The 19,052-nt window shown below is 40.7% G+C and overlaps 1 protein-coding gene across 1 annotated transcript; it reads right to left on the bottom strand.

Annotated features, from left to right (window-relative positions):
- Positions 1-17,321: 17,321 nt before the first annotated feature.
- LOC121972887 (probable pectinesterase/pectinesterase inhibitor 41) lies at positions 17,322-17,753 on the bottom strand. Its single transcript, XM_042524505.1, has one exon. It carries the CDS (start codon positions 17,751-17,753, stop codon positions 17,322-17,324), a length of 432 nt encoding a protein of 143 aa, XP_042380439.1.
- Positions 17,754-19,052: the final 1,299 nt, after the last annotated feature.

Here is a 19,052-nt window from a genome sequence, read left to right as displayed (position 1 = left end):
TATGATGTGTTGTAGATTATAGAATGAAACTGTGTTCTAGGAATCTAGGTTGATGATGTCCCCAAGAGGAGCTCAAAAGGATTGTCATGTAAACCATGCAAGTGGACTTAAGTCCGACATGATGATAAGGTTGAGTGGTACTACTTTTGGAGCTAGATATTAATTAAGTGAGTTGTCAATAACTCATTTAATTAGTGGGCATTCGATATCTTAAACACAGGGAGATTAATACATTCATGATAAGAAGGAGCTCATATAGTAATATGGGATTGGTGCGGTAGTTCAATAATAACTCTTTAGTGGTATGAGTTATTATTGATGAACTCGAGTTGGGTGTTTGCGGCGAACATGGGAAGCTCAAGTTCATTGGGAGACCAAAATCAATTCATCCTCTCGGTCCCTATCGTAGCCTCTTAATTATAAAGTGTTATATCCACCCATACCCACCTTCTTACCCACCTTAAGGTGGTCGGTGTTGGAATGTATACTGAAAGCCTAAGCTTTGTAAACATTTATTATGAATAAAGAATCGCATTTGGTCTAATTGTCTACATTTGTTTGTAGTTGTTCATTTAATTTATATTGTAGATAACATAGTATATGGTGTCACATACAGAAGATGATGTTATCAGTACCTTATAAATTATAAACAGTAGCTCACGACCAAAATGGAAAAGGAACAAACCATTAGAAGGTCGTAGTGTAATTAGGTATTAGTTTATCTTGACTATATAATTACACTAGTACACTCAGAGTGTATTGAGTAGGACCATTTGAGGTCGTTTCTTTTATACTGACTTTATAAAGGAACAAAGACCTCAGTTATTATGGAAGTGTGTGCTCTTAATCCTAATATAATAACAAGCACATATATTTGATATTTATTTCTTTAATTTATCAATGGGTGAGATTTAGTTCGTTGAATCAATAAACCCGATAAGTTGGGAAATGGTATTACTTATAGTGTGTGTTGTTGATTATAGAAGGAAGCGTGTCCTAGAGATACTAGGTTGATAATGTCCTCAAGAGGAGCTCATAAAGATTGTCATGTTAAACCCTGCAGGTGGACTTAGTCCGACATGACAATAAGGTTGAGTGGTACTACTCTTGGACTTAGATATTAATTAAATGAGTTGTCAGTAACTCACTTAATTAGTGGACATTCGATATCTTAAACACAGGGAGACTAACACACTCATAATAAGAAGGAGCCCAAAAATGTAATTTGGGATTGGTGCGGTAGTTCAATGATAGTTCTCTAGTGGAATGAATTATCATTGATAAAATTAAGTTGTGTGTTCGGGGCGAACACGGAATGCTTAATTTTATCGGGAGACCAAAACCAATTCCTCCTCTCTGTCCCTATCGTAGCCTCTTATTTATAGAGTTCTATACCCACCTATACCCACCTTCTATACCCACCAATAAGGGGCTGGCCAAGCTAGCTTGGGAACCAAGCTAGGGCCGGCCTAGGTATATTATTGGGTGGCCGGCCCTAGCTTGAACCCAAGATAGTAGGGCCGGCCAAAATAAATTAAAAAAAAAAAGAAATTTAATTTTAATTTTTATTATAATGTGGAAGATATAATTTAAAGAGAATTAGAATTAAAATATCTCTCTTGTAAAAGATTTACAAAAGATTAAAGAAAGAGATTAGATCTCTTTCCTTATTTGTAGATTGGAGAGATGTTTTATTTTCTCTTTAAAATTATTCACATGTTAATAAAATTAAAATTATAGATATTTCCTTTTATTAACCATGAAGAGATTTTAAAGAGAAATTTTATTTTTTAAAATTTCCGGAAACAAATTAGGAAGTTTTAATTGTTGATTAAAACTTGTCCTCTTTTGTTTTCCAATGATGTGACCACTTGAAATTGATTTGGGAAATTTTATTTTATTTCTCTCAATTAAATCAAGTCAAGGAAATTAAGGAAAATTTATTGTAATTAAATTTCCTAATTTGCCTAGGCCAAGGAATATAAAAGAAGGGGTAGGGGTGCCTTCATGAGTGACAACCTCTATTGTTTTCTCTCCCTTTTTCCTTGGTGTTGTGGCCGGCCATTACCCTCTCCCTCTCTTCCTCTTGTGGTGGCCGAATACTTCATCTCTCTTGGAGTTCTTGTGGTGGCCGGATACTACTTGGAGAAGAAGAAGAAGAAGGAGAGAAAGTTAGCATCTCTTGGAGCTTGGTTAGTATTTTGATTTTCTTCTTTGGTAAAGTTCTTCCTTTGTGGCCGAACCTTGCTTGGAGGAGAAGAAGGTGGTTGGTGGTTTCTCATCTTGGTAGATCGTTGCCCACACAACGTCCGAGGTTAGAAGAGGAATACGGTAGAAGATCAAGAGGTTTTTCTACAAGGTATAATTAGTAATTTTTATTTCCGCATCATGCTAGTTATTTATGGAAATAATACCAAATACAAGAGGCTTATGATCTAGTATTTCGAATATGTTTTTCGATGTTGTGTTCTTTTGTTTTCTTTCTTTTCCTTGTGATTTGATTGTTCTCTTTGGTTAACCTAAAGTTATTTTAGGAAATTAAATATTAGCTTTCTATTAAAGGTTTTGTCTAGTCGGTGGTGGTTGCTCCCATATCCAAGAAGGCCATGTGCCTCGCCACGTCAGTACTGGGAACCTTTTATGGAAATTAGTATTTAATGGAATTAATAATTTAAGGAGACTTGGGTCGAACGTGTTAAGTTCCGCAGGAGATCCAAGTTAAAACCTAAAAGAACAAATAGATTAAGTTTTGGATCAAACGTGTTAAGTTCCGCAGGCGATCCAAAATTTAATTTAAAAGAACACATGGTAGCTAGGAAAAAGGTTCAGACCTTTGTACAAAATTTTTGTATAGTGGAACCTCTAGGTTTTCCGAGTAGCAACCAACAGTCGGCCAAGCTTAGCTTGGAGCCTAAGCTAGGGTTGGCCAAACCAAGGTTAGATGGGTCAAGTAGGTGGCCGACCCTAGCTTGAACCCAAGCTTAGGTGGTCGGCCACATAAAAAATAAAATGAGTTTATTTTAAAATCTTTCCTTATGTGGAAGACATGGTTTTAAGAGAGAGTTTAAAATTTAAATCTTTCCTTTTATAACTTTCTAGAAAAAGATTAAGAGAAAGGTTTGATATCTTTCCTTATTTGTAGTTAAAAGGAAGATTTTAATTTTTGATAAAACTTTCCTTTTTTATAATCATCCTCATGATTTAAAAGAGAGTTTTAAAATTAAATCTTTATTTTAAAGTTTCTACAAAAGATTAAGAGAAAGATTTGATATCTTTCCTTATTTGTAGATTGAAAGGAAGATTTTAATTTTGGAGAAAACTTTCCTTATTGTAATCATCCACATGTTTTAATAGAGAGATTTTAATTTATAAAAGTTTCCTTTTATAACCAACTATGAAGGGAATTTTTAAAAGAGAAATTTTATTTTAAAAATTTTCGGAAATAAATTAGGAAGTTTTAATTGTGTGTTTAAAACTTTCCTTTTTTGGAGGACTTGTAGGGGCCGACCATAAGGTTTATAAGGAAATTTTTAATTAAATTTTCCTTCTTAAACATTGGCAATGAATATAAGGAAGTTTTATTTGTAAAAATTTCCTTATTTACCAAGACCAAGGAATATAAAAGAGAGGGTAGAGGTGCCTCACCTCATATGTAACGACCCGCCTCCTACTACGCCTTCTACTACTAGGCTGTAAGGCCGATCGCTACAGTTATGCTGTGCTAAACTATTCCCTGACCATCTCTAAAACTAGATGTGGAACTGTACTAATTAAAATTTTGCTAAACTATTAACTTTTCATGATTCTATGCCTGCTAAGGGGTGTAATCTAAGCTATTCATGTCGTTATTACATCCCCCATGGTCAAGGAACTAAAATAAACACTTCCCAGCCGTTATCAGACCTCCCAATTGATCCATTGATCGATTGGAATGGTCGGATCGATCCAGTGATCGATCCAGCCGGCTACTGCACGCGGAACATGGGTTGGATCGATCCAGTGATCGATCCAGCACGCTACTGTGCTCGGGACGATATTCTAGATCGATCGGCTGATCGATCCAGACTGGCCGATCGATCCAGTGATCGATCCCAGAGCTCTCTGTTCGCGACAGAAATGACTGGATCGATCGGTTGATCGATCCAAAAGCCTACTGCTCGCAGAACAAATTGCCCAATCGATCAGCTGATCGATTGGAAACCCCCAATCGATCCACCGATCGATTGAAGTTTCTGATTTTGCAGCTAAACTCTGATTTCAGCACTGTTTCGTGCCTCAATCACAAAACAAGTTCTAAAATGATTAATAAACACTCTAACGTCATAAAACTAGTGTTCTAAGCATAATAAAGTGCATGGTTAACTAGTTCATAACGATTAACAAACTAAATTGCCAAAATGCTAAATCACTGAAAGGTTCTAGTACTTAAACAAAGCTTGTTAAGCTCCCTAAGATCTTCTTCCAAGTTCCTGCCCACACACATCTTTGTAGCATTGCCCTCCAGCCTCCGCTAGTCCATCTTTCCTTTACCTTTATCTGCAGTATAAGGAAAAGAAGTATCTATAAGCTTTCGCTTAGTAAGAAATCATCTACCTCACTAAAACATGCATACGATGCAAATATGATTTTAAATCATGCTGTTTGAAAGAACATGCTAAGTATACTGAATAAACCAAACATGGCATGGCATATAAGCATACAATCATGGCATATCTAAAACTGAACATGATATCAATGAAGAACTAAGCTGTTACTAAGAACTGAGCTAAGCAAATACTGAGCTACTGCTAGGACTGTACTGAATTCATGAACTAATTTATGAAAGGTTGAAAAACCATATACATATAGTAAGTAAAAATACTAAACATGCTGCTGATAGGCCCTGGCAACTGTACTTACTGTGCGTGCATCCCTAACTAGACCCGGGATTGCAAGTTCCGAATCTAGTAGGGTTTACTAGGTTAGCTAAACCTAGGGACGACTATGGGAGCCCAACCCAATGGATATCTAATCCAGTACAGTGCCACTGAAAAGTAAAATACTAAAATAGCTAATACTATTTTGCTGAATCTAGGTTATCTGAACCTAGAACTAGGTTGTCTGAACCTAGAGGCAACTGTGGGAGCCCACCCATTGGATAGTAGTCCCATATAAGCTAAAATAAACTGATTTACTGATTTAAATGCTTCCAATGCATTTAACTGAGCTATTAAAATGCCTAATTTGTATTTTAACTTAACTAGCTATTTTATCGAACACCTAGTGTGCCCCAACTCTCCCCTCTATTAGGGAGACCACTTCTAGGCACCCGACGACGTCTAGGAACCCCCATTGAAGAGGGAATACGTGTCCGGCTCATCCAGAAGTACTCACTAAATCCCTAAATCTGCGAGGAGGGTCAAATTCACCCTATGCGTCGATAAAAACTGCATATAGCTAAACTAGTGCGTATAAAAACCAAACGGAGCTACTTATACTGCAGGTGAGGGGTTTCTTACCTTGTGTGCTAGATTTCTTACAAATCTAATCGCTAGAAATTCCGGTGGAGACGACTTCTCGATGATTCGCCCACGTCCACGTGCTCTACTCGCGGAGGGGAACGTCCTGGTGCTGAAATCGTCGCCAGAAAGTGACCTTGGGGCCCTAGGGAGAGAACCCTAGGTCTCCTTGTGGTTTGTTTGGGCGCCGAGAGGAAGAGGGAGGAGAGGGGGGCGTGAGGTCTCGGTGGAGAAGGTTTTTGCCGAACCAAAGAATAAACTCAAACCAACTTATGTTTTCTTATTTATATTAAGTGGGTATTTTGGCCCAACTCAATTATAAATATATTTGATTCTCCTTTCTCTCAGCACGGCCCTGCTGGGTTCACCGGTTACTAAAGCTAACTAAAGGTTTAGCGGGCCCGAGAGGTCCCGGGTTCTATTCCCGCTTAAGCCATTTTACTTTTCTAATAATTTTTGTTACTTCCGCTACTCGGAAAATTTCGAAAAAATATCTAATAATTCCAGAAAAATCATAGAATATTCCTAAAATATTTTTGAGAATTTTCGGGCGTTACAATCCCCCATACCTTATAAAAAGTTAGTCCTCGAACTTAGAATAATTCTGGGTACTTCTGTCTCATGCTGGCTTCTGTCTCCCAAGTTGCCTCTTCTGCTGTGTGACTTTGCCAAACGACTTTGACTAATGGTACTTCCTTGTTCCGCAATTTCTTAACTGCTCGGTCTATTATCTGAATAGGCCGACTATCATAGCTGAGGTCTTCGCGGATCTGTACCGACTGGGGCTCAATCACCTGGGTGGCATCTGGGGTATGCTTCTTCAGCATAGAGACATGAAATACGTTGTGGACAGCTGACATTTCCTGGGGTAGCTCTAGCTCATATGCTACCTTGCCCACTCTTCTGCTGATAAGGTATGGTCCCACATATCTGGGACTAAGTTTGCCCTTCTTCCCAAAACGCATCACTCCCTTCATGGGAGCTACTCTAAGGAACACTGTATCCCCGACTGAAAACTCTAAGGGTCTGCGCCGTGTATCAGCATAGCTTTTCTGGCGGCTCTGAGCTGTCTCTATCCTCTGGCGGATCTGCTGTATAGCTGCTGTGGTATCTGCTACTAGATCTGTCTGAAGTTCTAGTTCTTTCTGTTCACCACTCTCATACCAGCAGATTGGAGATCTACACCTCCGCCCATAGAGAGCCTCGTAAGGTGCCATGCCGATAGTGGCCTGATAGCTGTTGTTGTATGCAAATTCTGCTAAGCTCAGATATTTGCACCAACTTCCCTTGAAGTCTAGGGCACACGCTCGGAGCATATCTTCGAGTACCTGATTTACTCGCTCCGTCTGACCATCTGTCTGAGGATGGAATGCTGTGCTGAACTTTAACTTAGTGCCCAACGTTGACTGTACACACTCCCAGAAGTGTGATGTGAATCTGCTGTCTCTGTCTGAAATGATGGTTCGTGGGACTCCATGTAGTCTGACGATCTCCTGGAGATACAACTGAGCTAGCTTCTCCATGGAGTAGGATATCTTGATAGCTAAGAAGTGGGCTGATTTAGTCAACCTGTCGACTATTACCCAGATGGCGTCAAAACCATTCGTGGTTCTGGGCAGTCCCACTATGAAATCCATAGAGATATCCTCCCACTTCCATTCCGGAATGAATAGGCTGCAGAACTCCTCCTAGTCGCTGATGACCCTCTGACCGGTGAGGCAGATGCTAACATATCTGGCGATGTCTCGCTTCATCCGGGCCACAAAATAGTTCTTCAGGTCTTGATACATTTTGGTGGAACTTGGATGCATCGCATAGAAGTCTTGTGAGCCTCATCTAAAATCTATCTCCGTAGCTCCTCCCGATCCGAACACGTAGTCTATCACCAAAATACAACACCCTGCTATCGGACACTCTGAATTCTACTTTCGATTTTGCTAGCCCTTGCTTGATTTTCTAATTTCGGTCCTGCTCTGAGTGACCGAATATCACCAAGCAAGGTAGACTCTAAGGTCATAGTAGAGAGCATCCAACGATGAGTCCGAGACCGAAATCTACGATCTCCTTCAGTAGGGGCGGTGACATGGCTGTAAGAGATAATAAGGTAGCATCGGATTTTCTGCTAAGTGCGTCGGCTACCTTATTGGCTTTCCTGGATGGTAGAGGATGTCTATATCGTAGTCTTTGACCAGCTCAAGCCATCTCACTGCCGCATGTTCAGATCCTTCCGAGTGAAAAGTACTTGACTCGATGATCGTATACACTGACCGACCTCCATATAAGTAATGTCTCCAAATTTTGAGAGCAAACACTACTGCTGCAAGCTCAAGGTCATGAGTAGGGTAATTCTTCTCATAATCCTTGAGTTGTCTGGAGGCATAGGCGATCACCTTGCTGTTTTGCATCAGTACTGCTCCTAGTCCCAACTTAGAGGCATTACTATAGATGTCAAATCTGCTGGTGTTGTCTGGTAGAGCCAAAATGGGAGCACTGGTCAATCTCCTTTTTAGCTCGCTGAAGCTGTTCTCACAGTCCTCTGTCCAATGAAATTTCTTGTTCTTTCTGGTAAGAGCTGTCAGTGGGGAGGCTATCCTGGAGAAGTCCTCTACAAACTTTCTGTAATATCCTGCTAATCCCAGAAAGCTCCTGATTTCGCTGGCGTTCTTAGGTCTCTTCCAGTTACTTACTGCCTCTATCTTGCTGGGATCTACTATAATACCATCCTTTGAGATGATGTGACCCAGGAAGGACACCTGATCTAGCCAAAATTCACATTTCGTGAACTTGGCGTATAGCTGGTTCTGCTGAAGGGTCTGCAATACTAGTTTCAGGTGTTCTGAGTGTTCTTCCTGAGTTCCTGAGTAGATAAGGATGTCATCGATAAACACAATAACAAACTTATCTAAATACTCCATGAATACTCTGTTCATGAGATCCATGAATGTAGATGGAGCATTGGTCACGCCAAAGGGCATGACTACGAACTTGTAGTGTCCGTATCTGGTTCTGAATGTTGTCTTGGGTATATCCCCTTCTTTAACCTTCACCTGATGATAACCTGATCTGAGATCTATCTTAGAGAACACTGCTGCTCCCTTCAGCTGGTCGAACAGGTCATTGATTCTGGGAAGGGGATACCTGTTCTTGATCGTGACTTGGTTCAGTGATCTGTAGTCTATGCACAGTCGCATGCTTCCATCCTTCTTCTTCACGAACAATACAGGCGCTCCCCATGGTGAGTGACTCGGGCGTATGAAACCCTTGTCAAGCAGCTCCTGTAGTTGCTCCTGAAGTTCTGCTGGAGCCATGCGATAAGGTGCTTTGGAGATAGGATTTGTACCGGGGATGAGCTCTATCTCAAAGTCAATCTCCCTGTCTGGTGCTAAGCCTGGTAACTCTTCAGGGAAGACTGCTGGGTAGTCACATACGACTCGAACCTCTGCTAGCTGTTGGTTCTTGTCCTGGCTGGCGTTGACTACGTGTGCTAGGAATCCTGTACATCCTGAATCCAGTAGCTTCTGTGCTTTCATAGCTGAGAGAAACTTCTTGGCCTTTCTCTTTGGTTCCCCGCTGTATTCAAATTGCACTGCTGCTTCAGGTTGGAAGATGACTTTCTGTTTACGGCACTCTATGGTAGCACCGTATCTGATCAGAAAGTCCATTCCAAAGATAACGTCATAGTCGGTCATCTCTAGCACTATCAGATCACAAAAGAGCTCTCTGTCTGCTAACTGCTCTGAGCCAGTGCGTGGATGCCATGATCTCTCCTGAAGGTAGTGCCGTCAAAAACTGACCACTGAGTACCTCTGTGGGTATTTCTAACTTTTCGGAGAACATCCTGGCTATATATGAATGGGTTGCCCCAGTATCAAATAGAACAGTAGCACTATACTGTAAAATGCTAATCTGACCTGTGACAACTGTCGAGGCATTGTCTACGTCCTCTCTGGTGAGTGAGTAGATCCTCGCATTCGCCATAGCTGGAGGGGCTTCTAATCTGCCCCGGCTGATAAGTGGACCTTCTAAAGCGGCCTGCATCTGATATAACTGAGCTGGCTGGCCTGCATACTGAATCTGCTGTGGCTGAGGAAGACTGGTCTTGTTCGGGCACTGCTTGGCCATGTGCCCTTCTTGTCCACATTCAAAGCATCCTCGTGTGCCCTTGCGACAAACCCCTGGGTGGAATTTCCCACAAGTAGCACACTTTGGATAACTGGGCTGCTTGCTGGCTGGTCCTCCTTTTGGGTAACTCCCTGGTTTGCGCTTGTTGCTGGAGTTCCCTTTCCAGTTAGAGCCATGAGAGTTGTGGCCCTGCTATTTCTGAGTGCCTGAGCCTCCTTGGCCTTTAGCTTCTGAGAGGATTTGCTTCTGCTGCTTGATACTATTCTGGTAGTGCTCAGTGGTCAAGGCGCTGCTGACTAGTTCTTCGGTGGTTTGCGGCCTGTGGATGCCGCCAGCCACGTTCATTGCTATTTCCGGCCTCAGCATCTTGAGCATCAACCGGGCTCGTTCTTTTTCTGTGCTGACTAGTTCTGGGCATAGACGAGTCAACCTGTTGAATTTCTTCACGGCTTCCTCCACTGAAAGGTTGCCCTGACGAAACTCTGTGAACTCATCGTAGTGGTGGTTCGTGACCCGCATGTGAAAGAATTCCTCAAAGAACTCCTTCTCGAAGTCAGCCCATGTCATCTGGTTCACTGGGCGCTTCGCTCTGATTCTCTCCCACCACATGCGTGCATCTCCTGTCAGACAGAAGGAGGCGCACTTCACCTTCTCATGTTCTGGCCAGTCCAGAAGCTCCATCGTACTCTCCAGTGTTTTGAACCAGGCTTGTGCATCCCATGGTTCACTAGTTCCTGAGAAGTTCTCTGGCTTGACTCTCTGCCACTGGATCAGATAGGCTTCTCTCTTTGCCTCTACTTCTGCTGGGGCTACTGGTGCTGTAGGCTGGACTGGTGGAACCTCTAAGACCACTGGTGTCGCTAAGTTAGGCTCCGGGGTGACTGTGGGGGTATTCTGCTGATTAGCCCTGAGGGTGGCTATCTCCTGTTGCTGTTCAGCTAGCTGCTGCTGTAACTGAGCCACTAATGTTAGGCACTGAACTGCCTGCCTCATGCTGGGGCTCAGTAGCTGGTGTCCTTCTAGCTGGGCGTCCTCGTGCCATTTCTAAAGACATGGAGGACAGGACATGCATAACTAATACAATTATAATTGTATAACTATTGCTATCATGTTATATACTATCACATACTAACATGCATCAATTATTTATAAACATGAGCTATAACAAGAAAGCAAGAAACATAATAAAGCAGAGGTATTCTTACTTGGAAGCTGCAGGTACAATGCTGATGTGTGTGTAGGAAGTATGGAACACTGCTCTGATACCACTCTGTAACGACCCGCCTCCTACTACGCCTTCTACTACTAGGCTGTAAGGTCGATCGCTACAGTTATGTTGTGCTAAACTATTCCCTGACCATCTCTAAAACTAGATGCGGAACTGTACTAATTAAAATTTTGCTAAACTATTAACTTTTCATGATTCTATGCCTGCTAAGGGGTGTAATCTAAGCTATTCATGTCGTTATTACATCCCCCATGGTCAAAGAACTAAAATAAACACTTCTTAGCCATTATCAGACCTCCCAATCGATCCATTGATCGATTGGAATGGTCGGATCGATCCAGTGATCGATCCAGTCGGCTACTGCACGCGGAACATGGGTTGGATCGATCCAGTGATCGATCCAGCACGCTACTGTGCTCGGGACGATATTCTAGATCGATCGGCTGATCGATCCAGACTGGCCGATCGATCCAGTGATCGATCCCAGAGCTCTCTGTTCACGACAGAAATGACTGGATCGATCGGCTGATCGATCCAGAAGCCTACTGCTCGCGGAACAGATTGCCCAATCGATCAGCTGATCGATTGGAAACCCCCAATCGATCCACCGATCGATTGAAGTTTCTGATTTTGCAGCTAAACTCTGATTTCAGCACTGTTTCGTACCTCAATCACAAAACAAGTTCTAAAATGATTAATAAACACTCTAACGTCATAAAACTAGTGTTCTAAGCATAATAAAGTGCATGGTTAACTAGTTCATAACGATTAACAAACTAAATTGCCAAAATGCTAAATCACTGAAAGGTTCTAGTACTTAAACAAAGCTTGTTAAGCTCCCTAAGATCTTCTTCAAAGTTCCTTCCCACACACATCTTCGTAGCATTGCCCTCCAACCTCCGCTAGTCCATCTTTCCTTTACCTTTATCTGCAGTATAAGGAAAAGAAGTATCTATAAGCTTTCGCTTAGTAAGAAACCATCTACCTCACTAAAACATGCATACGATGCAAATATGATTTTAAATCATGCTGTTTGAAAGAACATGCTAAGTATACTGAATAAACCAAACATGGCATGGCATATAAGCATACAATCATGGCATATCTAAAACTGAACATGATATCAATGAAGAACTAAGCTGTTACTAAGAACTGAGCTAAGCAAATACTGAGCTACTGCTAGGATTGTACTGAATTCACGAACTAATTTGTGAAAGGTTGAAAAACCATATACATATAGTAAGTAAAAATACTAAACATGCTGCTGATGGGCCATGGCAACTGTACTTACTGTGCGCGCATCCCTAACTAGACCCGGGATTGCAAGTTCCGAATCTAGTAGGGTTTACTAGGTTAGCTAAACCTAGGGACGACTATGGGAGCCCAACCCAATGGATATCTAATCCAGTACAGTGCCACTGAAAAGTAAAATACTGAAATAGCTAATACTATTTTGCTGAATCTAGGTTATCTGAACCTAGAACTAGTTTGTCTGAACCTAGAGGCGACTGTGGGAGCCCACCCATTGGACCGTAGTCCCATATAAGCTAAAATAAACTGATTTACTGATTTAAATGCTTCCAATGCATTTAACTGAGCTATTAAAATGCCTAATTTGCATTTTAACATAACTAGCTATTTTATCGAACACCTAGTGTACCCCAACTCTCCCCTCTATTAGGGAGACCACTTCTAGGCACCCGACGACGTCTAGGAACCCCCACTAAAGAGGGAATACATGTCCGGCCCATCCAGAAGTACTCACTAAATCCCTAAATCTGCGAGGAGGGTCAAATTCACCCTATGCGTCGATAAAAACTGCATATAGCTAAACTAGTGCGTATAAAAACCAAACGGAGCTACTTATACTGCAGGTGAGGGGTTTCTTACCTTGTGTGCTAGATTTCTTACAAATCAAATCGCTAGAAATTTCGGTGGAGACGACTTCTCGACGATTCGCCCGCGTCCACGTGCTCTACTCGCGAAGGGGAACGTCCTAGTGCTGAAATCATCGCCGGAAAGTGACCTTGGGGCCCTAGGGAGAGAACCCTAGGTCTCCTTGTGGTTTGTTTGGGCGCCGAGAGGAAGAGAGAGGAGAGGGGCGGCGTGAGGTCTCGGTGGAGAAGGTTTTTGCCGAACCAAAGAATAAACCCAAACCAACTTATGTTTTCCTATTTATATTAAGTGGGTATTTTGGCCCAACTCAATTATAAATATATTTGATTCTCCTTTCTCTCAGCACGGCCCTGCTGGGTTCACCGGTTACTAAGGCTAACTAAAGGTTTAGCGGGCCCGAGAGGTCCTGGGTTCGATTCCCGCTTAAGCCATTTTACTTTTCTAATAATTTTTGTTACTTCCGCTACTCGGAAAATTCCGAGAAAATATCTAATAATTCCAGAAAAATCATAGAATATTCCTAAAATATTTTTGAGAATTTTCGGGCGTTACATCATAACTACATATCATCTAGTATTCCTCTCTATCTTCCTTGGTGGTGGCCGGCCCTAGTCCTCTTGTTCATCCTCTTCTCTTCTTCCTTGGAGACCGACGGCATCACATCTCTTGGAGCTTTTGGTGGCCGGATATAGCTTGAGGAAGAAGGAGAGAAGAAGGAGGCTTTGTTTCCTAGCATCCCTTGGATCTTGGTGGTGGTGGCCGAAACTTGCAAGAAGAAGGAGGCTTGGGTGGTTTCTCGTCTCGGTAGATCGTCGCCCACACAACGTCCGAGATAAGAAGAGGAATATGGCAAAAGATCGTGAGGTCTATAAGCTACAAAAGGTATAACTAGTTATTAGTTTCCACATCATAACTAGTTCATCCTTTTGTTTAGATCTTGAAATATCAAACACAAGAGGCTTATGATTCTAGGTTTCATATTTATGATTCGAATTTGTGTTTCTTTTGTTTTTCGATCTTGTGATTCGATTATTCTTATTAGTTAAACCTAGGGTTACTATAAGGGGATTAAATATTGAATTTCGTTGAAAGACTTTGTATAGGAAGTGGTGGATGCTCCCATAACCAAGAAGGCCTAGTGTCTCGCCATGTTTAACCTGGAAGTCAATCTTTAAAATAAATATTTAATCAAATTTGTAACATGGGTGGATTTCGATCAATAATGTTAAGCATCGTTTGCGATCCAAGTCTAAACCTCTAAGAACAGATAAGTTGAATTTGGAATCAATAATGTTAAGTTTCATTTGCGATTCCAAATTTAATTTCTAAAGAACATAATAGGTTGTTAGAAAAGGTTCAGGACTTGTACAAAATTTTTGTATAGGAGAACCGGTACGATATTCCGAGTAGCAACCAACACCTAGGTCCTAGGGAGTGGTAACGCTAGGCTATGGAAAATCCTAGGGGTGGTAATCTTAGGCAGAAAGTCCAGTCGGTTTGGAGGACCGATTTGGCAATAGGTAAACTCTCCTGAGAGGAGTAGATGAGGATGTGTTCACGAAGAGGGAGTAGTAGGCGTCGGTTCGACCTAGAGTTTCAACAAAACTCAAAGTCAGAATTGGACAGTCAGAGGCTATCATAATTTCATATTATATGTATATTATTTTTGCCTAGACTAAGTTTGTTTTATAGAAAATAAGGGTTAGAGAAAGTTGGTCCGGGGGGTCCGAGCGCCCCGAGCTGGTCCGGGTGACCCGAGCTGGTCCGAGCGCCCGAAGTTGGTCCAAGCACCCGAAACCCAAAAGTTATCTACAAGATGATGTGGCGCACACAGAGTGGTCGAGCCATGTGGTCCAGGCGCCTAGAGGGGTTCCGAACGCCCGGAACAGCCTATAAAAGTAGCCTCGACCAGAAACTTCAGAACAACACAATGAACGACTTCCGCTTTTTCAAGCTGCTCAAAAGACGATCCGACAAAATCGTAACTTGACTCCGACGACCGTAAGCTTTAAATTCTCTGTTCTTAATTGTCGGTATAATTTCCATTACTGCATTGAATAATTGTATTTGTAAATTTGTGAATTTATAGTGATTGCCCACCGAAAGCACTATTACATGCGGGCCTTGGAGTAGGAATCGCCACAGGTTCCGAATCAAGTAAAATCTTAGTGTTTGCGTTGTGTCTTTTTACTTTTTTGCTGTGTATTTTCTTAAAGTTTTATGAAACGAAGGAAATATCCATGAACGTTATTCACCTCCCTCTAGCCCTTTCGATCCTGCATAATAAAATCGGTATTCTAAGAAATGATATTGATACTATACTAACATTTCAATATATCGAAATTTTGTACGGTATTGGTAAAATATCGTCATATATATATATATAATTCAGTATTCTAAAATTTTGGTATACCGAAATGCTGGTACGATATTGGTAAAATACTGTCATACCGAAATTATATATATATATATATATATATAATCCCTGCACCAATCAAAATCATATTCTTTTTGTTCTCAGGCACGGTCACATTCTCCCAGTACGTCCTTCACTGACGTAGATGGTGAATTAGTCGCCCTCTTTAACAGTAATGTCATTAGGGATTAAAGTGATCGCTTCCCCAACAGTGCTGAAGTTGTCGGTGTCATCTTGGGCCATCCTCACCGACTTCTATTGACTTATCAGCACCACCACTTCGAATCCAATGACGATCAAACATAGAAGGAAGAAGGCAAGAAGAAGAACAACACCCTACGCCATTGAAGCACTAATGCAATCAAAGAAGTACGATATCATCTATATAGATCAACAATAAAAGTGTCTATAAGTGTGAACACAATTTTATTTGATGATCTAAGTTTGCTTGTTATTTTACTAATTTTCTAAGTTTTCCATTTATATTTTATTAGAGAAGAAATTAACTTGGTTAGTAGATAGGTATTTCCCTCAAAGAACAACCTCAAGACTAGGCCTGGGTTGGTATGAAAAAATCGGTATTCTAAGAAATGATCATCAATAAAAGCGTCTATAAGTGTGAACACACTTTTATTTGATGATTTGCTAAGTTTGCTTGTTATTTTGTTGATTTTCTAAGTTTTCCATTTATATTTTATTAGAGAAGAAATTAACTTGGTTAATGGATAAGTATTTTCCTCGAAGAATAACCTCAAGACTAGGCTTGGGTCACTATGAAAAAATCGGTATTCTAAGAAATGATATTGATACCGTAATGACATTTCGGTATATTGAAATTTTGGTTTACTAATATTTTGATATACCAAAATATCGGCATATTAAAATTTTGGTATACCAAAATGTCAGTACGGTATTAATAAAATACCGTCATACCAAAGTTATATATATATATATATATAGGGCATAACCTTTAGCGAGTGAGATGCTGCGGATGACGTTGAACCCTGAAGGGTACCGCATATACTTATTGAAATTTTAATATAATGGATATGTAATTTAATATCATATCAAAGAGTTGATATACCGAAAAGTCGATTTACCAAAAATTTGGTATACCGAAAAAATGATATAGGTATATATATAGATATATATATATGGGGGATTATAGTTTTATATGCAATTAGACATTTACAAACTAGGGGATATGATGCGAGATACTTTTTGTCAAATAGGAATCACACCAATACTAAATAAGAAGATCATCTAAATTGACATATTTTTAAGTATTTTTTTTTTAAATCATACCTTTAAATTAATATTATTTTCATTTTTAAAGAATTTTATTTGGATAATGAATTGACATAAACAATTTAAAAAATAATCTTTTTTATAATGTAGGTGTCTAAATTTTACCCGATTAATTACAAAGGTAGTTGATCTTTTTCCTAGTTTATATATCGGATAAATCCAAAACATAGCTTATGCATACTTAGAGACCGAGCTCCAAAAAATTCATCCCTATTGAGATTTAAAAATCTTAATCTTCTTATTTGTTCCCCTAAATACTTTACCACTACACTGCATGCATTCGTAGGCTTCAATGTTATTTTATGTCTCTAGTATGATATTATATTTTTATTTTGTTAAATATGTAATTTTCATCTATTCAATTATTATAGCTCTGACTATAAATACGGACATAATTTTGAATTTAAAAAATATGATTAAATAAAATTATTTTAGCTACTCTATGAGATTAATTGTTATCTATTTCTCTAGCTAACCCATGTGTTGCCTTTTCGTGTATCTACATGATACACCTAATTAATCTTTACTTCTTTTGTATTGGCTTAGGTATGGATTGACGGGGGCACTGGAAATGCCCGAATAATCTTTTTTTTATTTTTATACCACATGATACACCCAATTAATCACCACCCTTTCCTCTCTAATCACATTATCATTATAAGCATTTGAACATTAATTATTAGTTTGCTAGTAGATCATGAAATTATTATTCTTTTTTGGAGTAAAAAATACAAATGATCAAATACCCCGTAAGATATTTTGTACAGCTGAAATTAATATTAAAATTTATTAAAATAATCACTTAACTAGGGGCAAGTAAGCCGCCGTGGTAAGGTACGGAGGTGGAGTTTAGTCACACCTCCCCCGTTATAAAATTATTCACAGTGAACTTGTAAGCATTCGTCATGTTCATTAGTCTATGGCCCAGCCACTGCACCCTTCCACTCTTTGTTGTGCTCGGTGCATAATTTTGGTATTCGCCGTAGTAGAGCGTGCTCAATGCGAAGCTATCATTCCATGTCATCCACCCTACTGCCTCCACCATCCTCTTGACGTACGACTGCATGTACACCGTCCTCGAGAACCCCTTCCATGGGTGCCCTAGGAAGGTCTTCACCGAGTAGTTCGTCGTAACCAGCTTCGACGCCGCCCCGATTGTGCAATTATGGATGGAGAAGCCAGTGCTCCCATTGTAGAGAGTGTGACCCTGTGCCGTCACCACTTTCAGTGCCCCTCGAGCAGTAAACATGCGTAGATGTGGCAATTCTGGAACATGGGGAGGCATCGCCGAAGATGAAGTCAACGGTGCCGTATACCTCGTAGTCGCAATAGAATTGGTGGTTTGAGTGCATGTAGAGTGTGTCCTGGTACCCGAGTAACTTGCAATGGTAGAAGATGGAGAGGTCGGCGTTGTTCCTCATCGCCATAACCTGCTTCTTCACGGCCCTGCCGTGTTCTCGAAGGTCATGTCTCAGGTGATGAACTAATCCCCATACACCGCTGCACCATATGTAAATTTACATGACACAAATTGAAGGCAACAACTTGGTGGATACATTACTCACCGAATGTCGCAGTGTCATAGGTTTCCAAGCCGTCGAGGAAGTTGCGGTTGGATGTGACCACAGTCCGGTCTGTTCCTACACCAATCAAAATCAGGTTCTTTTTGTTGTCGGGCACGATCACATTCTCTCGGTACGCCCTTCACTAACGTAGATGGTGAAGTAGCTACCCTCTTTAACAGTAGTGTCATTAGGGACGAAAGTGATCAATACCCAAACAGTGCTGAAGTTGCTAACGTCTTAGGCCACCCTCACCGACTTCGACTGACTTATCGGCACCACCACGTTGAGTCGAATGACGATCAAACACGGAAGGAAGAAGGCAAGAAGAAGAAGAGCTCCCCATGCCATTGAAGAACTAGTGCAATCAAAGAAGTACGATAGCATCTATATAGATTAACAATAAAAGCGTCCATAAGTGTGAACAGTTTTATTAGATGATTTGCTAAGTTTGTTAGTTATTTTATTGGATAAGAAATTAACTTGTTTAGTAGATAGGTATTTCCCTCGAAGAACAACCTCAAGACTAGGTCTGGGTCGGTACGAGAAAATCGATATTCTAATAAATGATACTGATTCCTTATATTTCAGTATACTTAAATTTCGGTATACTAATATTTTGGTATATCGAAATGTTAGTACGGTATTGGTAAAATACCGACATACCAAAGATATATATATATATATATATATATAGAGAATTGTTATACTACGGACTCTATCCTGCGGATTCTTACGGACCGACTGCCATGTCACCTTATTTAATTTTTTTAATACAATATTTTCTCACTCTTGTTTTTTATTTCTTCCTTCGTTCTCGCTAAGACTCACCACGCCTCGCTCGTCACCTCGCCGCACCTCATCACCGCACCTTGCGGCGCCTCATCACCGCTGGCCACCCGCCCGTAACGCTCTACCCTCCTGCGATATATGAAAGGACGGTGAAGTGATGTTGCTCGCCATCATCCTCTCTCCTTCCTTGAATCGGTCCTTTTTTCTTCCTCGCTTTAGGGTTTGAAATC

This window comes from Zingiber officinale, chromosome 4A (assembly GCF_018446385.1).
Source record: "Zingiber officinale cultivar Zhangliang chromosome 4A, Zo_v1.1, whole genome shotgun sequence".
NCBI lineage: Eukaryota > Viridiplantae > Streptophyta > Magnoliopsida > Zingiberales > Zingiberaceae > Zingiber > Zingiber officinale.
Note: the sequence above shows the minus strand (reverse complement) of the source record. Positions and strands in the feature narration are given on the sequence as shown.

Coding starts and splice junctions, on each gene's coding strand:
- LOC121972887 (XM_042524505.1), bottom strand. CDS start 17,753: ATGCCTCCCCATGTTCCAGAATTGCCACATCTACGCATGTTTACTGCT.